The sequence below is a fragment of the Dendrobates tinctorius genome, unplaced genomic scaffold (assembly GCF_039654945.1).
Source record: "Dendrobates tinctorius isolate UK_male_01 unplaced genomic scaffold, ASM3965494v1 ptg000111l, whole genome shotgun sequence".
Lineage (NCBI taxonomy): Eukaryota > Metazoa > Chordata > Amphibia > Anura > Dendrobatidae > Dendrobates > Dendrobates tinctorius.
The window spans coordinates 35041893-35064498 of record NW_027361779.1 but is presented as its reverse complement, the minus strand read 5'-3'; the positions used below and the strand labels follow the sequence as shown (position 1 = coordinate 35064498).

Below are 22606 nucleotides of genomic sequence, written 5' to 3'. Positions count from 1 at the left end.
TCCGCACTGCTGGTTGAACCTGTTAAATCTGTGTCTGTATCATCTGTCGAGCTGGAAGGTATTCCGGAATGCCTGAAGGACTTCAAAGATGTATTCTCCGAAAGCGAGGCCAAGACGTTACCGCCACATAGACCCTTGGACTGCGCTATTGAGCTGGTCCCGGGGGCTAAATTACCCAAAGCCCGTCTGTTTAATTTGTCCGGTCCTGAGCGCTTGGCTATGAAGGAGTACATTACTGAAAGTCTGCGCAAAGGACACATACATCCTTCAGTCTCACCTGTGGCGGCAGGTTTCTTTTTTGTAAAGAAAAAAGATGGCGGGTTACGTCCCTGTCTCGACTTCCGGGAGCTTAATCAAATTACTGTACGGAATACGTACCCCCTTCCGTTGATTCCCGATTTATGTAACCAACTATCAGGGGCAAAGTGGTTTTCTAAACTGGACCTTCGGGGGGCATATAATTTGATAAGGGTCCGAGAGGGGGATGAATGGAAAACCGCATTCCTCACGACCGAGGGACTATTTGAAAATTTAGTCATGCCGTTTGGTCTTACCATATGTAACAAGGTAAACCCCGGCACTCAAATGAGGACAAATGAATAAATGCCAAAGTGAATTTATTGACACACTGCAAAGGGAACGTAACAAGAGCAACAGCACCAACGTTTCGGCATAAAGCCTTTCTCAAGGTCGTTGCATTACTGGTTAGAGGACCAGGGTAGGCACAGGTGGCGGTGAGAGCTCTTACCGCCACCTGTGCCTACCCTGGTCCTCCATGCAGGCGTCCATCCACCATTCACTTTCGTTGCATAGTGACCTGATCACTCCTCCACCCACGAAGCACACTCTGCGAACCGTTTGGAACCTCACCTCCCTTTTGAGAAATATCCGGTAGTCCTTTGCGACCCGTGTTTTCCTGCTCTAACCAGTAATGCAATGACCTTGATGCAACGACTTTTTACCCCCTGAGCACCATTTACGGGTGGTAGAGCCTGGAATATCCATACTCTTGCGTTTGGTCTTACCAACGCCCCTGCCATATGTCAGAATTTCATCAACGTGGTATTCTCGGATCTCATTGGTCGTTTTGTCTTTATCTACTTAGATGATATTTTGATATATTCCCCCGACAAGTATTCTCATTTGGAACATGTACGAACTGTGCTCCAAAGGCTGAGAGAAAATCATTTGCATGCCAAATTGGAGAAATGTGTATTCTGTGTACAAGAGTTGTCCTTTTTGGGGTTAATTGTATCCGGTGAGGGTTTTCGCATGGACCCCAAGAAGGTGCAGGCCATTGCTGATTGGGTGCAACCCCGAGATCTTAAGGGTCTTCAGCGCTTCTTGGGGTTCGCCAATTATTACCGCAAATTTATCCGGGAGTTTTCGCAAGTGGTCAAACCTCTCACGGATCTAACATGCAAAGGGGGGGATGTGAGAAATTGGTCCTCGCTCGCAAAAGAGGCCTTTGCGACGCTGAAAAAATGTTTTATGTCTGCTCCTGTGTTAGTGCAGCCAGATCCGTCCAAACCATTCGTCGTGGAAGTGGACGCCTCTGAGGTGGGGGTGGGGGCGGTGTTGTCCCAAGGGCCTGCCACTCTAACCAACCTCAGGCCATGTGCTTTCTTTTCCAAGAAGTTCTCTGCTGCGGAAAGAAATTACGACGTAGGCAATAGAGAGCATCTTGCAGTCAAATTGGCATTTGAAGAATGGAGGCACTTTTTGGAGGGGGCCAGTCACCCGGTTACGGTGATCACGGATCACAAAAATTTGTCGTACATTGAGTCTGCTAAAAGACTAACGCCCAGACAAGCCCGTTGGTCACTTTTTTTTTTCCCGTTTTCAGTTTAAGATTACATTTCGTCCAGGGTCTAAGAATGTCAAGGCTGACGCCTTATCACGCAGTTTTCAGCCGGTGTCGCCCCCTGAGCCACCGTCCTCCATTCTTCACCCTGGGGTTGTGATAGCAGAGGTCTCATCTGAATTGGAACGGGAGATTCAGGGGGCCCAGTCGCAGGCCTCGGCGGCCAAGCTGGAGGGGAAGTTGTTTGTCCCAGAGCAACTTCGCCTGAAACTCTTGCAGGAGTTCCATGAATCCAAGCTGAGTGCTCACCCTGGTATTTCAGCCACACGTCTGGCGGTGGCTAGGATCTTTTGGTGGCCTACCCTTGGTTCGGACATAAAAAAATTCATTGCTGGTTGTGGGGTCTGCGCTCGTTCTAAAAGCTCTCATAGCCAGCCGGCAGGGGAGCTGATACCCTTGGCAGTGCCCGAAAGGCCATGGACTCACTTATCCATGGATTTTGTTACCAATCTCCCTCCATCTAAGGGTAATACAGTGGTATGGGTAGTGGTGGACAGGTTTTCTAAGCAGGCTCATTTCGTACCCCTGTCCGCACTACCGTCAGCTGAGACGTTGTCCAGGTTGTTTGTGCAGCATGTGATCCGGTTGCATGGGGTACCCCTGAATGTGGTGTCTGATCGTGGTGTGCAGTTTGTGGCTAAGTTTTGGCATGCTTTCTGCAAAAAATTAGGTATGTCTCTGTCCTTTTCGTCTGCATACCATCCTGAGAGCAATGGGCAGACGGAGCGCACTAACCAGTCCCTGGAACAGATCCTCAGGTGTCTAACTTCTGCTAGACAGAATGACTGGTGCGATGCACTGCCGTTAGCTGAATTTGCCTTCAATAGTCGGGTGAGTCAATCAACTGGTAGTTCCCCTTTCTTGATTAACTATGGGTTCAGTCCTCATTTTGGTGAGTTTTCTCGTCTGGATTCGGGGTGCCCCGGGGCTGAGGACTCTGTTCAGCGGTTAAAAGATACATGGGCAGAAGTCCAGCGGCGTATATCCAGGTCTTAAGGCAGGTATAAGTTTTTCGCGGACAGGAAACGAACACCTGGTCCCACGTTTCAGGTTGGAGAGAAAGTATGGCTCTTCACGCGAAACATTAAGTTAAAGATTCCGTCAGCCAAGTTAGGACCCAAATTCATTGGCCCGTACAAGATTGTGGAAAAAATCAATCCAGTGGCGTATAGGCTGTGCCTTCTACCCTCTTTCAAGATCCCTAACGTCTTCCACAAATCTCTACTGAAACCTTTTGAAGCAGTCCGGGGAGACTCCGAGTCTGCTGCTTCTCCTGTTTTGGTCGAGGGGCAGGTGGAGTACGAGGTTGGTCATATCGTAGATTCCAGGTTGGTACGGCGGTCGGTACAGTACCTGGTTCATTGGAAGGGGTATGGACCGGAGGACAGGTCCTGGGTACCGGCCCGGTTGATGCATGCTGATCGCCTGGTACGGGCTTTCCATGCTAAGTACCCGGGCAAGCCTGGGGGTCCAGAGGCCCCCCCGTTGAGAGGGGGGTACTGTCATGATCTCAGTGCGGGTTTGACTCGCACACGTGGGGTTAATGTCTGGAACCAGTGCTGATGACTGGCATTTCTGGGGTTAAAGGTTGTGATCCCGATGCAGGCTTACCTGCACACCTGGGGCTATGATTGTGGCCTCTCCCTGGTTCTGGGGGAGGCTCCCATCCCTGTCAGTTATACTTTCGCCCTTGGCATTGTGTGGTGACCCCTGAGTGTGTTTGTGCTGTGTTCTGGTTACTTGATTCTCTGTGTATGACTCGGTCTGTTCTCTGGATATCGCTTTGGATTCTGCCTGGTACCTTATATGTCTGTTTGGTTTTGATCTCTGCTTGGCCCTGATTATCCGCTCTGTCTCATCCCTGGTACTGTACTGTGATCCTGTGTATGACCTGTGGCTTTGTCTGACCTCCCGTCTGTTTATCCCTCCTGTGCCTCGTTTGCCAGTACTGTTGTGACCTCCGTTTTGCCTGACTCTGAGTTGTTGTATGGTGTCCTGTCATATCTGAAAGCAGGACGCTAAGCCTCGCCCCCTTGCAGTCACATGACCATAGGTCCTGTGCAAGCTTGCTCATTTTCAGTGTCCGCAGGTCCCTTGCCTCTTTACTTTCCAGCGCTGACTGGACCCTGACACTAATAGTTGAAGCACGCCTGGTCACCTCTGCTGCCCTGCTCCCCAGGTAACTCTTAGCACTGCTTCTGTACTCAGGACACGCGCACTGGCTCTATGAGCAAGTGTAGTGCGGTGTCTCTGACACCTTGTCTGTTTTTTTTAAATTTTTCTCATATATGATTTTTTTCTAGTTAATAAAAATTGTTTTTTCTTTATTTTGGTTTTTGATGTAAGTGCTCAGCGTAGAGCGATGGATAAATGTGATCATAAATGTTATGTAAAATGTTCCTAATAAAATCTTCAACACAATCCACAAAAAAAGCAAGCCCTCACCCCGGTCTGTTATCGGAAATATAGGGGGCTTCCACGTTACTGATACCACAAAGGCTCTGGAAAAGTGAAATGGCTCTTCGTCCCCCAAGAAAATCAGCAAATTCTCAGCTCCCAAATCCACATGCCCCCCCCCTCCCTTCTGAGCCCCAGTGTGCCTAAACCACATTTAACGCCCACATGTTTGGCATTTCTGTAGTGATGAGTGCCCATCTAACTTACAGGTGCATGTCCTCAGAAACATGAGCTGGGCATAATGTACTGGTCACTAAAACGTACTGGTCACTACAATGGCAGTTTGCAATTTTCACTCAGCAGCATCCACTGCTGCCTGTTAATGCAAAACACTCATCGAGTCAAAATCGGGTCACTTGAGCGGGATTCTGCTTTTCTCTAACTTAGGTGCTCTTTATATGGCATGCTCAAACTATTCTAGGAAATTCTGCTCTCCAGGCAAATAGCTTTCCGTCCCTCTCGAATCAAATATTTGTTTGCTATTTTGTGCGATATGACTCTGATTTAAGGGCATAAAAATTAAATTTTGAAAATTTTCATTTTTTTCACAAATAAACGCAAGTCATATCAAAGAAATTTTGCCACTATCATGAAGTACAATATGTCACGAGAAAACAATCTCAGAATCCATTGAAGCGTTTCAGAGCTATGTCCTCATAAAGTGATAGTGGTGAGAATTGTAAAAATTGGCCTGGTCAGCAAGGTGAAAGTAGGCTTCGGGGTGAAGGGGTTAAAGGGAACTTTTGAACTATTTAGATATTCTCCGAGGGGACCTAGCCTCTAATATAAATCATAGTAGTACATTAGATTATACACTCACTGGCCACTTTATTAGGTACACCTGTCCAACTGTGTGTTAAGACTTAATTTCTAATCAGCCAATCACATGGCGGCAACTCAGTGCATTTAGGCATGTAGACATGGTCAAGACAATCTCCTGCAGTTCAAACCGAGCATCAGTATGGGGAAGAAAGGTGATTTGAGTGCCTTTGAACGTGGCATGATTGTTGGTGCCAGAAGGGCTGGTCTGAGAATTTCAGAAACTGCTGATCTACTGGGATTTTCACGCACAACCATCTCTAGGGTTTACAGAGAATGGTCCGAAAAAGAAAAAAAATCCAGTGAGCGGCAGTTCTGTGGCCGGAAATGCCATGTTGATGCCAGAGGTCAGAGGAGAATGGGCAGACTGGTTCGAGCTGATAGAAAGGCAACAGTGACTCAAATTGCCACCCGTTACAACCAAGGTAGGCAGAAGAGCATCTCTGAACGCACAGTGCGTCGAACTTTGAGGCAGATGAGCTACAGCAGCAGAAGACCACACTGGGTACCACTCCTCTCAGCTAAGAACAGGAAACTGAGGCTACAATTTGCACAAGCTCATCGAAATTGGACAGTAGAAGATTGGAAAAACGTTGCCTGGTCTGATGAGTCTCGATTTCTGCTGCGACATTCGGATGGTAGGGTCAGAATTTGGCGTAAACAACATGAAAGCATGGATCCATCCTGCCTTGTATCAACGGTTCAGGCTGGTGGTGGTGGTGTCATGGTGTGGGGAATTTTTTCTGGGCACTCTTTGGGCCCCTTGGTACCAATTGAGCATCGTTGCAACGCCACAGCCTACCTGAGTATTGTTGCTGACCATGTCCATCCCTTTATGACCACAATGTACCCAACATCTGATGGCTACTTTCAGCAGGATAATGCGCCATGTCATAAAGCTCGAATCATCTCAGATTGGTTTCTTGAACATGACAATGAGTTTACTGTACTCAAATGGCCTCCTCAGTCACCAGATCTCAATCCAATAGAGCATCTTTGGGATGTGGTGGAACGGGAGATTCGCATCAGGGATGTGCAGCCGACAAATCTGCGCCAACTGTGTGATGCCATCATGTCAATATGGTCCAAAATCTCTGAGGAATGCTTCCAGCACCTTGTTGAATCTCTGCCACGAAGAATTGAGGCAGTTCTGAAGGCAAAAGGGGGTCCAACCCCTTACTAGCATGGTGTACCTAATAAAGTGGCCAGTGAGTGTATATACATATATATATATATATACAGTATATATATGCACTGCTCAAAAAAATAAAGGCAACACTAAAACAGCGGAATATAACTCCAAGTAAATCAAACCTCTGTGAAATCAAACTGTCCACTTAGGAAGCAACACTGATTGACAATCAATTTCACATGCTGTTGTGCAAATGGAATAGATAACAGATGGAAATTATTGGCAATTATCAAGACACACTCAATAAAGGAGTGGTTCTGCAGGTGGGGACCACAGACCACATCTCAGTACCAATGCTTTCTGGCTGATGTTTTAGTCACTTTTAAGTGTTGGTTGTGCTTTCACACTCGTGGTATGATGAGACGGGCTCTCCAACCCACACAAGTGGCTCAGATAGTGCAGCTCATCCAGGATGGCACATCAATGCAAGCTGTGGCAAGAAGGTTTGCTGTGTCTGTCAGTGTAGTGTCCAGAGGCTGAAGGCACTACCAGGAAACAGGCCAGTACACCAGGAGACGTGGAGGGGGCCATAGGAGGGCAACAACCCAGAAGCAGGTTGCTACCTCAGCCTTTGTGCAAGATGGAACAGAAGGAACACTACCAGAGCCCTGAAAAATTACCTCCAGCAGGCCACAAATGCGCATGTGTCTGCACAAACGGTTAGAAAGGATGGTCTGAGTGCCCGACGTCCACAGATGGGGGTTGTGCTCACAGCCCAACACTGTGCAGGACGCTTGGCATTTTCCACAGAACACCAGGATTGGCAAATTCGCCACTGGCGCCCTGTGCTGTTCACAGATGAAAGCAGGTTCACACTGAGCACATGTAACAGACGTGACAGAGTCTGGAAACACTGTGGAGAGCGATTTGCTGCCTGCAACATCCTTCAGCATTACCGGTTTGGCAGTGGTTCAGTAATGGTGTGGGGTGGCATTTCTTTGGAGGGCCGCACAGCCCTCCATGTGCTCGCCAAAGGTAGCCTGACTGCCATTAGGTGCCGAGAGGAGATCCTCAGACCCCTTGTGAGACCATATGCTAGTGCGGTTGGCCCTGGGTTCCTTCTAATGTAGGACAATGCCAGACCTCATGTGGCTGGAGTTCATCAGCAGCTCCTGCAAGATGAAGGCATTGAAGCTATGGACTGGCCCGCCCGTTCCACAGACCTGAATACGATTGAACACATCGGGACATCATGTCTCGCTCCATCCACCAACGTCACGTTGCACCACAGACTGTCCAGGAGTTGGCGAATGCTTTAGTCCAGGTCTGGGAGGAGATCTCAGGAGACCATCCGCCACCTCATCAGGAAAATGCACAGGCGTTGTAGGGAGGTCATACAGGCACATGGAGGCCACACATAATACTGAGCATCATTTTGACTTGTTTTAAGGACATTACATTCCATTTTAATTTTGTGTGTGACTCCAAATCCAGGCTTCCCTTGGTTAATAAATTTGATTTCCATTAAAGATTTCTTGTTTGATTTTGTTGTCAGCACACTCAACTTTGTACAGAGCAAAGTATTCAATGAAAATATTTCATTCGGTCAGATCTAGGATGTGTTATTTGAGTGTTCCCTTTATTTTTTTTTAGCAATATATATATATATATATATATATATATATATATATATATATATATATATATATATATATATATACACTCACTGGCCACTTTATTAGGTACACCTGTCCAACTGTGTGTTAAGACTTAATTTCTAATCAGCCAATCACATGGCGGCAACTCAGTGCATTTAGGCATGTAGACATGGTCAAGACAATCTCCTGCAGTTCAAACCGAGCATCAGTATGGGGAAGAAAGGTGATTTGAGTGCCTTTGAACGTGGCATGATTGTTGGTGCCAGAAGGGCTGGTCTGAGTATTTCAGAAACTGCTGATCTACTGGGATTTTCACGCACAACCATCTCTAGGGTTTACAGAGAATGGTCCGAAAAAGAAAAAAAATCCAGTGAGCGGCAGTTCTGTGGCCGGAAATGCCTTGTTGATGCCAGAGGTCAGAGGAGAATGGGCATACTGGTTCGAGCTGATAGAAAGGCAACAGTGACTCAAATTGCCACCCGTTACAACCAAGGTAGGCAGAAGAGCATCTCTGAACGCACAGTGCGTCGAACTTTGAGGCAGATGGGCTACAGCAGCAGAAGACCACACTGGGTACCACTCCTCTCAGCTAAGAACAGGCATCTGATGGCTACTTTCAGCAGGATAATGCGCCATGTCATAAAGCTCAAATCATCTCAGATTGGTTTCTTGAACATGACAATGAGTTCACTGTACTCAAATGGCCTCCTCAGTCACCAGATCTCAATCCAATAGAGCATCTTTGGGATGTGGTGGAACGGGAGATTCGCATCAGGGATGTGCAGCCGACAAATCTGCGCCAACTGTGTGATGCCATCATGTCAATATGGTCCAAAATCTCTGAGGAATGCTTCCAGCACCTTGTTGAATCTCTGCCACGAAGAATTGAGGCAGTTCTGAAGGCAAAAGGGGGTCCAACCCGTTACTAGCATGGTGTACCTAATAAAGTGGCCAGTGAGTGTATATATATACACACAACTTTCCCATATATGCCAAAAAATAAATGGGAAAAGAGAAGAGATCCCAATAAATATAAAACATAAACTTTTATTAGTGAATAATGATAAAAATACATCATACATAAAAAGCAAAAATTCTGCCCAAGCGACACCGAGCTCAAATAAGTATCTGCAAGGAGATATTATTCAGATCGATAATTATGTAAAATAACATGAGGTCTTATACAACAAATGTATATACTGTATATTCATCAATCTCTATTGAAACATATCATGTGTAATGTGGGCATCAATAATAATAGAACTAATTACTATCCTATGTGGGTGATCCGCAACGGAAATAATTCCCAAAATATCACCCCTTGTAACATACATAGATGTGATACCGCAAGATAGCTTCAATCAAAGGGAAGGTCCCCACCATAAAGAAGTAAACCATGACAAATGCTTGTCAATAAACACCCGATAGCAATTAATGACCACAATACAATAAAAGGTGCCTCATAATAAAAAATGCGTTTTACCTATTAGAAGTGGTGTGTTCGCTCGGCGTCCCCTCACCCCGACGTGCGTTTCGCCACCTGCTTCTTCTGGGGGACGGGGGAATTGTTTCCATTGCGGATCACCCACATAGGATAGTAATTAGTTCTATTATTATTTATGCCCACATTGCACATGATATGTTTCAATAGAGATTGATGAATATATATATATTTGTTGTATAAGACCTCATGTTATTTTACATAATTATCGATCTGGATAATATCACCTTGCAGATACTTATTCGAGCTCGGTGTCCCTTGGAAAGAATTTTTGCTTTTTTATGTATGATGTATTTTATCATTATTCACTAATTAAAAGTTTGTGTTTTATATTTATTGGGATCTCTTCTGTTTTCCTATTCATTTTTTGGCATATATGGGAATGTTGTGTATAGTCTTATTAAAGTGTCCCACATGACCTTGGACATTTTTGGTTGATATCACTATATATATATATATACATATATACATACATATATATATATATATATATATATATACACATAGTTGTGGCCAAAAGTATTGACACCCCTTCAATTCTGTCAGATAATACTCAGTTTCTTCCTGAAAATGATTGCAAACACAAATTCTTTGGTATTATTATCTTCATTTACTTTGCCTTAAATGAAAAAACACAAAAGAAAATGAAGCAAAAAGCAAAACATTGATCATTTCACACACAGTTCCAAAAATGGGCCAGACAAAAGTATTGGCACCCTCAGCCTAATACTTGGTTGCACAACCTTTAGCCAAAATAACTGCGACCAACCGCTTCCGGTAACCATCAATGAGTTTCTTACAATGCTCTGCTGGAATTTTAGACCATTCTTCTTTGGCAAACTGCTCCAGGTCCCTGATATTTGAAGGGTGCCTTCTCCAAACTGCCATTTTTAGATCTCTCCACAGGTGTTCTATGGGATTCTGGTCTGGACTCATTGCTGGCCACCTTAGAAGTCTCCAGTGCTTTCTCTCAAACCATTTTCTAGTGCTTTTTGAAGTGTGTTTTGGGTCATTGTCCTCCTGGAAGACCCATGACCTCTGAGGGAGACCCAGCTTTCTCACACTGGGCCCTACATTATGCTGCAAAATTTGTTGGTAGTCTTCAGACTTCATAATGCCATGCACATGGTCAAGCAGTCCAGTGCCAGAGGCAGCAAAGCAACCCCAAAACATCAGGGAACCTCCGCCATGTTTGACTGTAGGGACCGTGTTCTTTTCTTTGAATGCCTTTTTTTTTCTCCTGTAAACTCTATGTTGATGCCTTTGCCCAAAAAGCTCTACTTTTGTTTCATCTGACCAGAGAACATTCTTCCAAAACGTTTTAGGCTTTTTCAGGTAAGTTTTGACAAACTCCAGCCTGGCTTTTTTATGTCTTGGGGTAAGAAGTGGGGTCTTCCTGAGTCTCCTACCATACAGTACCTTTTCATTCAGACGCCGACGGATAGTACGGGTTGACACTGTTGTACCCTCGGACTGCAGGACAGCTTGAACTTGTTTGGATGTTAGTCGAGGTTCTTTATCCAACATCCACACAATCTTGCGCTTAAATCTCTTGTCAATTCTTCTTTTGCGTCCACATCTAGGGAGGTTAGCCACAGTGCCATGGGCTTTAAACTTCTTGATGACACTGCACACGGTAGACACAGGAACATTCAGGTCTTTGGAGATGGACTTGTAGCCTTGAGATTGCTCATGCTTCCTCACAATTTGGTTTCTCAAGTCCTCAGACAGTTCTTTGGTCTTCTTTCTTTTCTCCATGCTCAATGTGGTGCACACAAGGACAGAGGTTGAGTCAACTTTAATCCATGTCAACTGGCTGCAAGTGTCATTTAGTTATTGCCAACACCTGTTAGGTGCCACAGGTAAGTTACAGGTACTGCTAATTACACAAATTAGAGAAGCATCACATGATTTTTCGAACAGTGCCAATACTTTTGTCCACCCTCTTTTTTATGTTTGGTGGGGAATTATATCCAATTTGGCTTTAGGACAATTCTTTTTGTGTTTTTTCATTTAAGACAAATTAAATGAAGATAATAATACCAAAGAATTTGCGTTTGCAATCATTTTCAGGAAGAAGCTGAGTATTATCTGACAGAATTGCAGGGGTGTCAATACTTTTGGCCACAACCGTGTGTATATATATATATATATATATATATATGAGACACACACAGGTGCTTCTCACAAAGTTGGAATATCATCAAAAAGTTAAATTATTTCAGTTCTTCAATACATAAAGTTCTTCAATATACCAATATGTGACGAACAGCCCACCGCCGTTCGTCCACTTACGGGCGACACTAACGGGGGTCCCGCTGCCACCAAAACGCGACGGACAGCGGACCCTGTGTCACCACTATGTCACAATCCCACCACTGACACCGGTGTATCAGCGGACGGAGGGGCGTGACACGATGCCGGCACACGGCTATCACAGGCGTAGTGGGGCTTATCTTAGTTATCCCAACACTGGCACCATGTGACCAAAAATATCCAGCAAGCTAATCTCGCTCTACAATTTGCCGCAGGCGGAGTTTAATTTGGATGCCCCACCACTGCTATCAATCTTCCAAGTACTGCGGGGATTTATGTATATCCCACTTTCTCAGTTCCACTTTGGAACTTGCAGCTCTCCGGCACCCCCCTTACCCTCAGGTCAGTCAGGGAACTGCACCTAGGATAATTGGTCGCCGGACGGGCTGCCTGTTGTGAACCGGCAATTAGGCTTCTGCAGTAAGGGAATTATGAATGCTGGTGCCGCAGACCCTTATTCAGCTATATAAGACCCTTCTAGACTGCCAGCAAGCCGCGATAGCCGTGCACAACGTGCTGTATTGTGTGTAGGCTGTATTGTGCATAAATATGTGACTCTTCAGATTTTGTATTAGTCTAGCCTGATGAAGAGACCTGAGTAGTCTCGAAAGCTTGCAATGTGTTACCATCTTTTCAGTTAGCCATTAAATGGTATCAACTACTGAGGACTCTCAATCCTGAATATTTTTCAATACATAAAGTGTTTATTTCTGTTAATGTTGATGATTATGGCTTACAACCAATGAAAACCCAAAAGTCATTATCTCAGTAAATTAGAATACTTTATAACACCAGCTGGAAAAATGATTTTAAAATCCGAAATGTTTGCCTACTGAAACGTATGTTCAGTAAATGCACTCAATACTTGGTTGAGGCTCCTTTCCCATAAATTACTGCATCAATGCGGAGTGGCATGGTGGCGATCAGCCTGTGGCACTGCTGAGGTGTTATGGAAGCTCAGGTTGCTGTGCTAGCAGCATTCAGCTTGTCTACATTGGTGGGTCTGGTGTCTCTCATCTTCTTCTTAACAATACCACATAGATTCTCTATGGTCTTAAGGTCAGGTGAGTTTCTTGGCCAATCAAGCACAGTGATACTGTTGTTTTTAACCCCTTCCCGACCTTTGACGCCACGTAGGTGTCATGAAAAGTCATGCCAATCCGATATTTGGCTTCATGAATTGATCTCCCTCCTGTGGGTCGGGTGAAAGGTCATCCGACCCATAGGTACAGGACCCTTTGTGCTTCACCCCACGGGTGGTGGCTTTGCCCCCCGTGGCTGCGATTGCTCTGATTGGCTGTTGAAAGTGAAACAGCCAATCAGAGCGATTGTAATATTTCACTAATGAAACTTGGTGAAATAATACAATCCAGCCATGGCCGATGCTGCAATAGCACGGCAGATTTATTCATTCATTACATGTACATTTTGATCACTGTCATAAACTATCACAGTGAACAAAATTAAAAAAAAGTAAATAAACCCCCCCTTTATCATCCCATAGGTAGGGAGAAATAATGAAGCAAAGAAAATATATTTATTTTTATTTTTCCGTTAGGGTTGGAATTAGCGTTTGGAGTAGAAATAGTGTTAGAGTTGGGGTTAGAGTTGGAATTAGGGTTGGAATTATGGTTAGGTTTAGAATTAGGGTTAAGATTAGGGTTAGGGGTGTGTTGGGGTTAGGCTTGTGGTTAGGGTTATGGCTATGGTTGGGATTAGGGTTAGGAGTGTCTTGGGGTTAGGATTGTAGTTGGTGTGGTTAGGGGTGTGTTGCGGTTAAGATTGAGTTAGAATTGAGGGGTTACCACTATTTAGGCACATCAGAGGGTCTCCAAACACGACATGGCGCCACCATTATTTCCAGCCAATTTTGCGTTCAAAAAGTCAAACAGTGCTCTCTCCCTTCCGATCCCCAATGTGTGCCCAAACAGTAGTTTACCCCGACATATGGGGTATCAGCGTACTCAGGAAAAATTGCACAACAACTTTGGGGGTCTAATTTCTCCTGTTACCTTTGGGGAAATAAAAAATTGGGGGCTAAAAAATTATTTTTGTGGAAAAAAATGATTTTTTATTTTCTCGGCTCTGTGTTATAAACTTCTGTGAAGTACTTTTGGGTTCAAAGTGCTCACCACACATATAGATAAGTTCCTTGGGGGGTTTACTTTCCAAAATGGGGTCACTTGTGGGGGGGTTTCTACTGTTTAGGTACATCAGGGGCTCTGCAAACGTAACATGACGACCGCAGACCATTCCATCAAAGTCGGCATTTCAAAATGTCCCTACTTCCCTTCCGAGCCCCGATGTGTGCCCAAATAGTAGTTCCCCCCACATATTGGGTACCAGCGTACTCAGGACAAACTGGACAACAACTTTTGGGGTCCAATTTCTCCTGTTACCCTTGTGAAAACAAAAAATTGCGGGCTAAAAAATCATTTTTTGAGGGAAAAAAATATTTTTTATTTTCACGGCTCTGCTTTATAAACTTCTGTGAAGCACTTGGGGGTTCAGAGTGCTCAACACACATCTAGATAAGTTCCTTGGGGGTCTAGTTTCCAAAATGGGGTCACTTGTGGGGGAGCTCCAATGTTTAGGCACACAGGGGCTCTCCATACGCGGCATGGTGTCTGCTAACGATTGGAGCTAATTTTCCATTCCAAAAGTCAAATGGCGCTCCTTCCCTTCTGAGCCTTGCCATGCGCCGAAACAGTGGTTTATGACCACATATGAGGTATTGCTGTACTCGGGAGAAATTTCCCAACAAATTTTAGGATCTATTTTATCCTGTTGCCCATGTGAAAACAAAAAAATTGATGCTAAAAGAAAATTTTTGTTGGAGAAATTAAATTGTCCATTCTTTCCTTCCACGTTGCTTTAGTTCCTGTGAAGCACCCGAAGGGTTAATAATCTTCTTGAATGTAGTTTTGAGTAGCTTGAGGGGTGCAGTTTTTAGAATGGTGTCACTTTTGGGTATTTTCTGCCATATAGACACCTCAAAGTGACTTCAAATTTGAGGTGGTCCCTAAAAAAAATGGTTTTGTAAATTTTGTTGTACAAATGAGAAATCGCTGGTCAACTTTTAAGCCTTATAACTTCCTAACAAACAAATTTTGTTTCCAAAATTGTGCTGATGTAAAGTAGACATGTGGTAAATGTTATTTATTAACTATTTTGTGTCACATAACTCTCTGGTTTAACAGAATAAAAATTCAAAATTTGAAAATTGAGAAATTTTCCAAATTTTTGCCAAATTTCCTTTTTTCACAAATAAATGCAAAAATTATCGACCTAAACTTACCACTAACATGAAGCCCAATATGTCACGGAAAAACTTTCTCAGAATCGCTAGGATCCGTTGAAGCGTTCCTGAGTTATTACCTCATAAAGGGACACTGGTCATAATTGCTTAAAATGTCCAGATCATTAAGGACAAAATAGGTTGGGTCATGAAGGGGTTAAATCAGGTATTGGTACTTTTGGCAGTGTGGACAAGTGCCAAGTCCTACTGGAAAATGAAATTTCCATCTTCAAAAACTTGTCAGCAAGAGGGAAGCATGAAGTGCTGTAAAATTTCCTGAAAGTTGGCTGCGTTGACTTTGGTCTTGATAAAGCACAGTGGACCTACACCAGCAAATGATATGGCTCCCCAAACCATCACTGATTGCGGAAACTTCACACTAGACTTCAAGCAGCTTGGATTGTGTGCCTCCACACTCTTCCTCCAGACTCTGGGATTCGATTTCCAAATGAAATGCACAATTTACTTTCATCTGAAAACAACACCTTGGACCACTGAGCAACAGTCCAATTATTTCTCTACTTGACCCAGGTAAGACGCTTCTGACGTTGTCTATTGGTCATGAGTGGCTTGACACAAAGAATGCAGCACTTTTAGCCCATGTCCTGGATACATCTTTGTGTGGTGGCTTTTGAAGCAATGATTCCAGCAGCAGTCCACTCCTTGTGATTCTCCCCCAAATTTTTGAGTGGCCTTTTCTTAACAATCCTTTCAAGGCTGCGGTTTTCCCGGTTGCTTGTGCACTTTTTTCTACCACACTTTTTCCTTCCAGTTAACTTTCCATTACTATGTTTGGATACAGCACTCTATGAACAGCCAGCGTCTTTGACCTTTTATGGCTTATCCCCCTTGTGGAGTGTGTCAATGACTGCCTTCTGGACATCTGTCAAGTCAGCAGTCTTTCCCATGATTGTGGAGCCTACTGAAACAGATTACGGGACCTTTTAAAATGTTTTGGAAGCCTTTGCATTTATTTTTTTGTTAATTATTCTAATTTTCTGAGATAATGACTTTTGGGTTTTCACTGGCTGTAAGCCTGTAAGCCATAATCATCAACATTAACATAAATATACACTTGGAATAGATCACTTATTGTATTGAAGAACTGAAATAAATGAACTTTTTGATATTCTTATTTTGTGAGAAGCACCTGTGTGTGTATGTATGTGTGTGTGTATATATATATATATATATATATATATATATATATATATTCATATTTACTGTTTTGCCAGATATGCATCATGATCTCAGTGCTGGTTGGACCCGCACGCTTGTGGTTAATGTCTGGAACCAGTGCTGATGACCTGCACTTCTGGGGTTAAATGTGTGATCCCAGTGCAGGCTCTTACCTGCACACCTGGGGCTTATTATTGTGGCCTCTCCTTGGTTCTGGGAAAGCTTTTTATAGCCTCAGGAAGCTCCAATCCCTGTCAGTTATACTTTCACCCTTGGCAGAGTATGTTGACCCCTGAGTGTGCTTGTGCTGTGTTCTTGTTTGCCTGATACTTTGGTTACGACTCGGTCTGTTCTCTGGATACTGCTTTTTGGATTCTGCTTGGTACCTTCTATGTCAGTTTGGCTTTGACCACTGCTTGGCCCCGACTATCCGTTCTGTCTCATCCCTGGTACTTTACTGCTATCTCTGTGTATGACCCCGTTTTGTCTGACTTGAGCATCCCTGTATAGTGTTCCTGCCGATCTCTGGTAGCAGGACACTAAGCCCCGCCCCTTGCAGTCACATGACCGTAGGTCCTTCGCTGCTTGCTAACTACAGCGTCTCCAGGTCCTGTTTGCCTGAGCTTCCCGGCCGTATCTAAACCCAAGCCCCTCTGCAGTCTCCAGGTCCTGTTTGCCTGAGCTTCCCGGCCGTGTCTAAACCCGGGCCCCTCTGCAGTGTGGGTGAGTCCCTGCTCAGCGGTGGCTGCACGCCGGCGCTGACAGGACCGTGACAATATATAAATGAGGGGGCTTCAGTGCAGTTTTGGTAAGGCATAGCCCCCTCAATTACCTTTGTTTGCCCCTCCTCTTTGTTTGCCTTGGAGCTCTGCCTGCCTCTACAGTCAGACATGCACTGACACTGCAGGGGCCCGAGCGTGTGCACACACAGCATGAGTGTGTGCGGGTTCTCCTCTCCCTCTCATCAGCATCACCCACTCACTAGTTTGTGATACAGTGTGTAGTGAGCTGGGTAGCTACACACAGGAGAGGAACAGTAATGTCCCTGCACCACACAGACATTGGGGGCAGAGGGTTCACTTTACATTCCCTGTTGTTTGCTGCAGTGAGCAGGAGTCTAGCATGGCTGTTACTTGCCTTTAAGTTTAAGATGTTAATATAGCCACACAGAATGTTGTATATTTGAGCAGAATATAGCTTTGTGCTTTATCAAAAATTTAATAAAGCAGGTACGCGAAACGTGCGTCAGGGGCCACGTGGCGGGTGACAGCTGCTGTATATTACCATGGGTAAGCAGACAGAAATTTTGAAATTTCTATTACATGGTTCATTGCTTGATGCACACTATGCACTTTACTTTTTTACTTTATACAGTTAGGTCCATATATACAGTCATGGCCAAAAGTATTGACACCCCTGCAATTCTGTCAGATAATATTCAGTTTCTTCCTGAAAATGATTGCAAACACAAATTCTTTGGTATTATTATCTTCATTTAATTTGTCTTAAATGAAAAAACACAAAAGAGAATGAAGCAAAAAGCAAAACATTGATCATTTTACACAAAACTCCAAAAATGGGCTGGACAAAAGTATTGGCACCCTCAGCCTAATACTTGGTTGCACAACCTTTAGCTAAAATAACTGAGACCAACCGCTTCCGGTAACCATCAATGAGTTTCTTACAATGCTCTCCTGGAATTTTAGACCATTCTTCTTTGGCAAACTACTCCAGGTCCCTGATATTTGAAGGGTGCCTTCTCCAAACTGCCATTTTTAGATTTCTCCACAGGTGTTCTATGGGATTCAGGTCTGGACTCATTGCTGGCCACCTTAGAAGTCTCCAGTGCTTTCTCTCAAACCATTTTCTAGTGCTTTTTGAAGTGTGTTTTGGGTTATTGTCCTGCTGGAAGGCCCATGACCTCTGAGGGAGACCCAGCTTTCTCACACTGGGCCCTAAATTATGCTGCAAAATTTGTTGATAGTCTTCTGACTTCATAATGCCATGCACACGGTCAAGCAGTCCAGTGCCAGAGGCAGCAAAGCAACCCCAAAACATCAGGGAACCTCCGCCATGTTTGACTGTAGGGACCGTGTACTTTTCTTTGAATGCCTCTTTTTTCTCCTGTAAACTCTATGTTGATGCTTTTGCAATAAAAACTCTACTTTTGTCTCATCTGACCAGAGAACATTCTTTCAAAATGTTTTAGGCTTTTTCAGGTAAGTTTTGGCAAACTCCAGCCTGGCTTTTTTATGTCTCGGGGTAAGAAGTGGAGTCTTCCTGGGTCTCCTACCATACAGTCCCTTTTCATTCAGATGCCGACGGATAGTACGGGTTGACACCGTTGTACCCTCGGACTGCAGGGCAGCTTGAACTTGTTTGGATGTTAGTGGAGGTTCTTTATCCAACATCCGCACAATCTTGCGTTGAAATCTCTTGTCAATTTTTCTTTTCCGGCCACATCTAGGGAGGTTAGCCACAGTGCCATGGGCTTTAAACTTCTTGATGACATTGCACACGGTAGACACAGGAACATTCAGGTCTTTGGAGATGGACTTGTAGCCTTGAGATTGCTCATGCTTCCTCACAATTTGGTTTCTCAAGTCCTCAGACAGTTCTTTGGTCTTCTTTCTTTTCTCCATGCTCAATGTGGTACACACAAGGACACAGGACAGAGGTTGAGTCAACTTTAATCCATGTCAACTGGCTGCAAGTGTGATTTAGTTATTGCCAACACCTGTTAGGTGCCACAGGTAAGTTATAGGTGCTGTTAATTACACAAATTAGAGAAGCATCACAAGATTTTTCGAACAGTGCCAATACTTTTGTCCACCCTCTTTGTTATGTTTGGTGTGGAATTATATCCAATTTGGCTTTAGGACAATTCTTTTTGTGTTTTTTCATTTAAGACAAATTAATTGAAGATAATAATACCAAAGAATTTGTGTTTGCAATCATTTTCAGGAAGAAACTGAGTATTATCTGACAGAATTGCAGGGGTGTCAATACTTTTGGCCATGACTGTATTTGGACAGAGACAACTTTTTATTTACAATTATTTAATCTGTCCAATTACTTTTGTTAAAAACAGGGTGGCACATGTTAAGGAGCTGAAACTCCTAAACCCTTCATCCAATTTTAATGTTGACACCCTTAAGTGAAAGCTGAAAGTCTGAACTTCAACTGCATCTGAATTGATTTGTTTAAAATTCATTGTGGTAATGTCTAGAACCAAAATGTAGTCTCTGTCCAAATATATATGGACCTAACTGTTTCTATGGGCATGTGCTAGTATGTTCCTCCTGATTTGGCTTACTGGTTTGACTTAGGTACCTTGCCTCCTTCATATGTTTCCAATGTTATTTTTGGATCCATATTCATTGTCATTTTAATATATGTGTCATATGTGTGTTAATAAACTTGATTTATTTTTGTATACAAATCTTTGGTGGTTTTGCTTATAAACTCCATTTGCTCATTTCTTTTAATTTATTGAGGTATTTTTCATTTTGACAGGTGACCTCGTCTCTGTCAGTGGCCCTGAAGGGTGTTTTAGAATGACCCAAATTGAAGGCATGGAGGATATCTTCCTTGTGGCCGCTGGCACAGGATTGACACCAATGGTTAGATTGTTGAAGAATGTACTGAGCAGTTCTTCGAGCCTCAGGTTTGTATGAAAGCATTCTTAAATATATAGAAGATCTTCTTTCATTTTTTTTAAAGCAATTACCTCAATCTCAGTAAATAAAGCAAGATAACGAGGTTAATGTTGTACATTGTGTCCCTTATGGGAATTTACCTTTATTCTAGCAAGTCTGGAAATATAAGCAAGCAACGTCTCGTCTGGAATCGAAGACTGTGAAATTGCCGGCTTTTCTGTGCTGATGGAGCAGCACAAGATGCATGTATGTGATGTTGTACAATACAGAGAGAGCCTTGTCATTGTGTTAGGCCCTGGAGTTTTTAGTGGTTCCAATCTTGGAAGGTGGAAACCTGGCACACCTATTTCAATAGGATCCATCAGATCTGTCAGAGGTTTTATTATTATTGTCGGTATTGTGAAACAGAGCAAAATCCTAAATTACAGTATTTTATATCATAAGTATTTATCATTGGAAAATTATCAGAGGAGGTATTTGTCATAAATATTTCTTTTTTACAATTTAGAGGGGGTTTTGTGACTATCAGTATAAAATAAATTTAGCAATTTATTTTTTTTCCATTGATCACAGGAACAGTGAGAAGCAACTAGCAATGTTTCTTATCCTTTGTTTTGGATGATTTACTTCAGATTTGATCTATCTAGTGCAGGTAGTGCAGGGTCACCCAACTCCAGTCCTCAAGGCCCACCAACAGGTCATGTTTTCAGGATTTCCTTAGTATTGCCCAGGTGATAATTGCATCACCTGTACAATACAAGGGAAATCCTGAAAACATGACCTGTTGGTGGGCCTTGAGGACTGGAGTTGGGGAACCCTGATAATAATTATAATAATAATAATCTTTATTTATATAGCGCCAACATATTCCGCAGCGCTTTACAATTGAACAGTTTCAAACACAACAGTCATAAGTAATAATGTTAACAATACAATAATTAAAGCGAAATAAGATGACCCTGCTCGTGGGAGCTTACAATCTACAATGAGGTGGGGGCGATACAAAGCACAGGTTTGTATTTACAATGATGTATTTACAGTGATGGTCCAGCCATCTTCAGGGGGTGGGGGATAGATGGAGATAGTGAATGGGCAACACACACAAGCATAAAATGAATTTGATTACTGAATGTGATAGGCCGCTCTGAACAAATGTGTTTTGAGCGAGCGCCTAAAACTATGCAAATTGTGGATGGTCCTAATATCTTGGGGTAGAGCATTCCAGAGGATTAGCACAGCACGGGAGAAGTCTTGGAGTCGGGAGTGGGAGGTACGGATTAGGGCAGAGGTTAGTCGAAAGTCATTTGCAGAGCGCAGTGGTCGGTCAGGCCGATAGATAGAAATGAGGGAGGAGATGTAAGGGGGTGTCGCACTGTGGATGGCTTTGTGGGTGAGAACAAGTACTTTGAATTGTATGCTGTAATGAATGGGCAGCCAGTGTAACGACTGGCGAAGAGCGGACGCGTCCGAGAAACGATTAGCCAGATGGACAACCCTGGCTGCTGCATTAAGGATGGACTGGAGAGGGGAGAGTCGAGTGAGGGGGAGGCCAATTAATAGAGCGTTACAGTAGTCCAGGCGGGAGTGGATCAGGGCAACAGTGAGGGTTTTTGTTGTTTCCATGGTGAGAAAAGGGCGGATTCTAGAGATGTTCTTTAGGTGTAAGTGGCACGAGCAGGCAAGAGATTGTATATGGGAGGTGAAGGAGAGATCGGAGTCAAACATAACGCCTAGACAGCGCGCCTGCTGTCGGGGTGTTATTATGGTGCCACCCACGGAGAGGGAAATGTCTGATTTAGGGAGGTTAGTAGATGACGGGAGCAGAAGAAGTTCAGTTTTGGAGAGGTTGAGTTTCAGATAGAGAGCAGACATGATGTTGGAGACTGCAGACAGACAGTCAGTGGCGTTCTGTAGTACAGCGGGGGTAAGGTCAGGGGATGATGTGTATAGTTGTGTGTCATCATCATAAAGATGTTACTGAAAGCCAAATCTGCTGATGGTCTGTCCAATTGGGGCTGTGTAGAGAGAGAAGAGAAGGGGGCCAAGGACTGAGCCCTGAGGTACCCCGACAGTGAGAGGAAGAGGAGATGAAGTGGAGCCAGAGAACAGAACACTGAAGGAGCGGTCAGAAAGATAGGAGGAGAACTAGGAGAGAGCAGTGTCCTTAATGCCTAGTGACTGGAGCCTAGAGCGTAGGAAAGGGTGGTCAGCAGTGTCGAAAGCTGCAGAAAGGTCGAGAAGAATGAGCAGAGAGTGGTCACCGTTACGTTTTGCTGTCAGAAGGTCATTGGTCACTTTGATGAGTGCAGTTTCTGTCGAATGTAGGGGGCGGAAACCGGACTGTGAAGGGTCTAGGAGGGAGTGAGTGGAGAGGTAACGGGTAAGGCGGGAGTATATCAGGCGCTCCAAGAGTTTAGAGATGAAGGGGAGATTGGAGACTGGTCTGTAGTTGTTTGTGCAGGATGGGTCGAGGGTGGGTTTCTTTAGTAATGGAGTAATGATAGAGTGTTTGAAGGAGGAGGGGAAAATGCCAGAGGAGAGGGAGAGATTAAAGATTTTAGTTAGGTGAGTTGTGACGACTGGAGAGAGAGACTGGAGGAGATGTGAGGGAATGGGGTCAGTTGTGCATGTAGTTGGACGAGAAGAGGAGAGGAGCCTGGAGACTTTTTCTTCTGTGATGGGATCGAATGTGGAGAGTGAGCCAGGGGAAATGCAGGGAGGGA

General features: G+C 44.1%; 1 protein-coding gene across 4 annotated transcripts in view; it reads left to right on the top strand.

Moving 5' to 3' along the window:
* Positions 1–22606, top strand: part of CYB5R4 (cytochrome b5 reductase 4) — a 415380-nt gene that overhangs the window by 298703 nt on the left and 94071 nt on the right. For all 4 annotated transcript variants that reach the window (XM_073589653.1, XM_073589651.1, XM_073589652.1 and 1 more), the window contains one exon: positions 19741–19891. In XM_073589653.1, coding sequence (XP_073445754.1) covers positions 19741–19891 — 151 coding nt within the window. The remainder of the gene's footprint in view (positions 1–19740; positions 19892–22606) is intronic.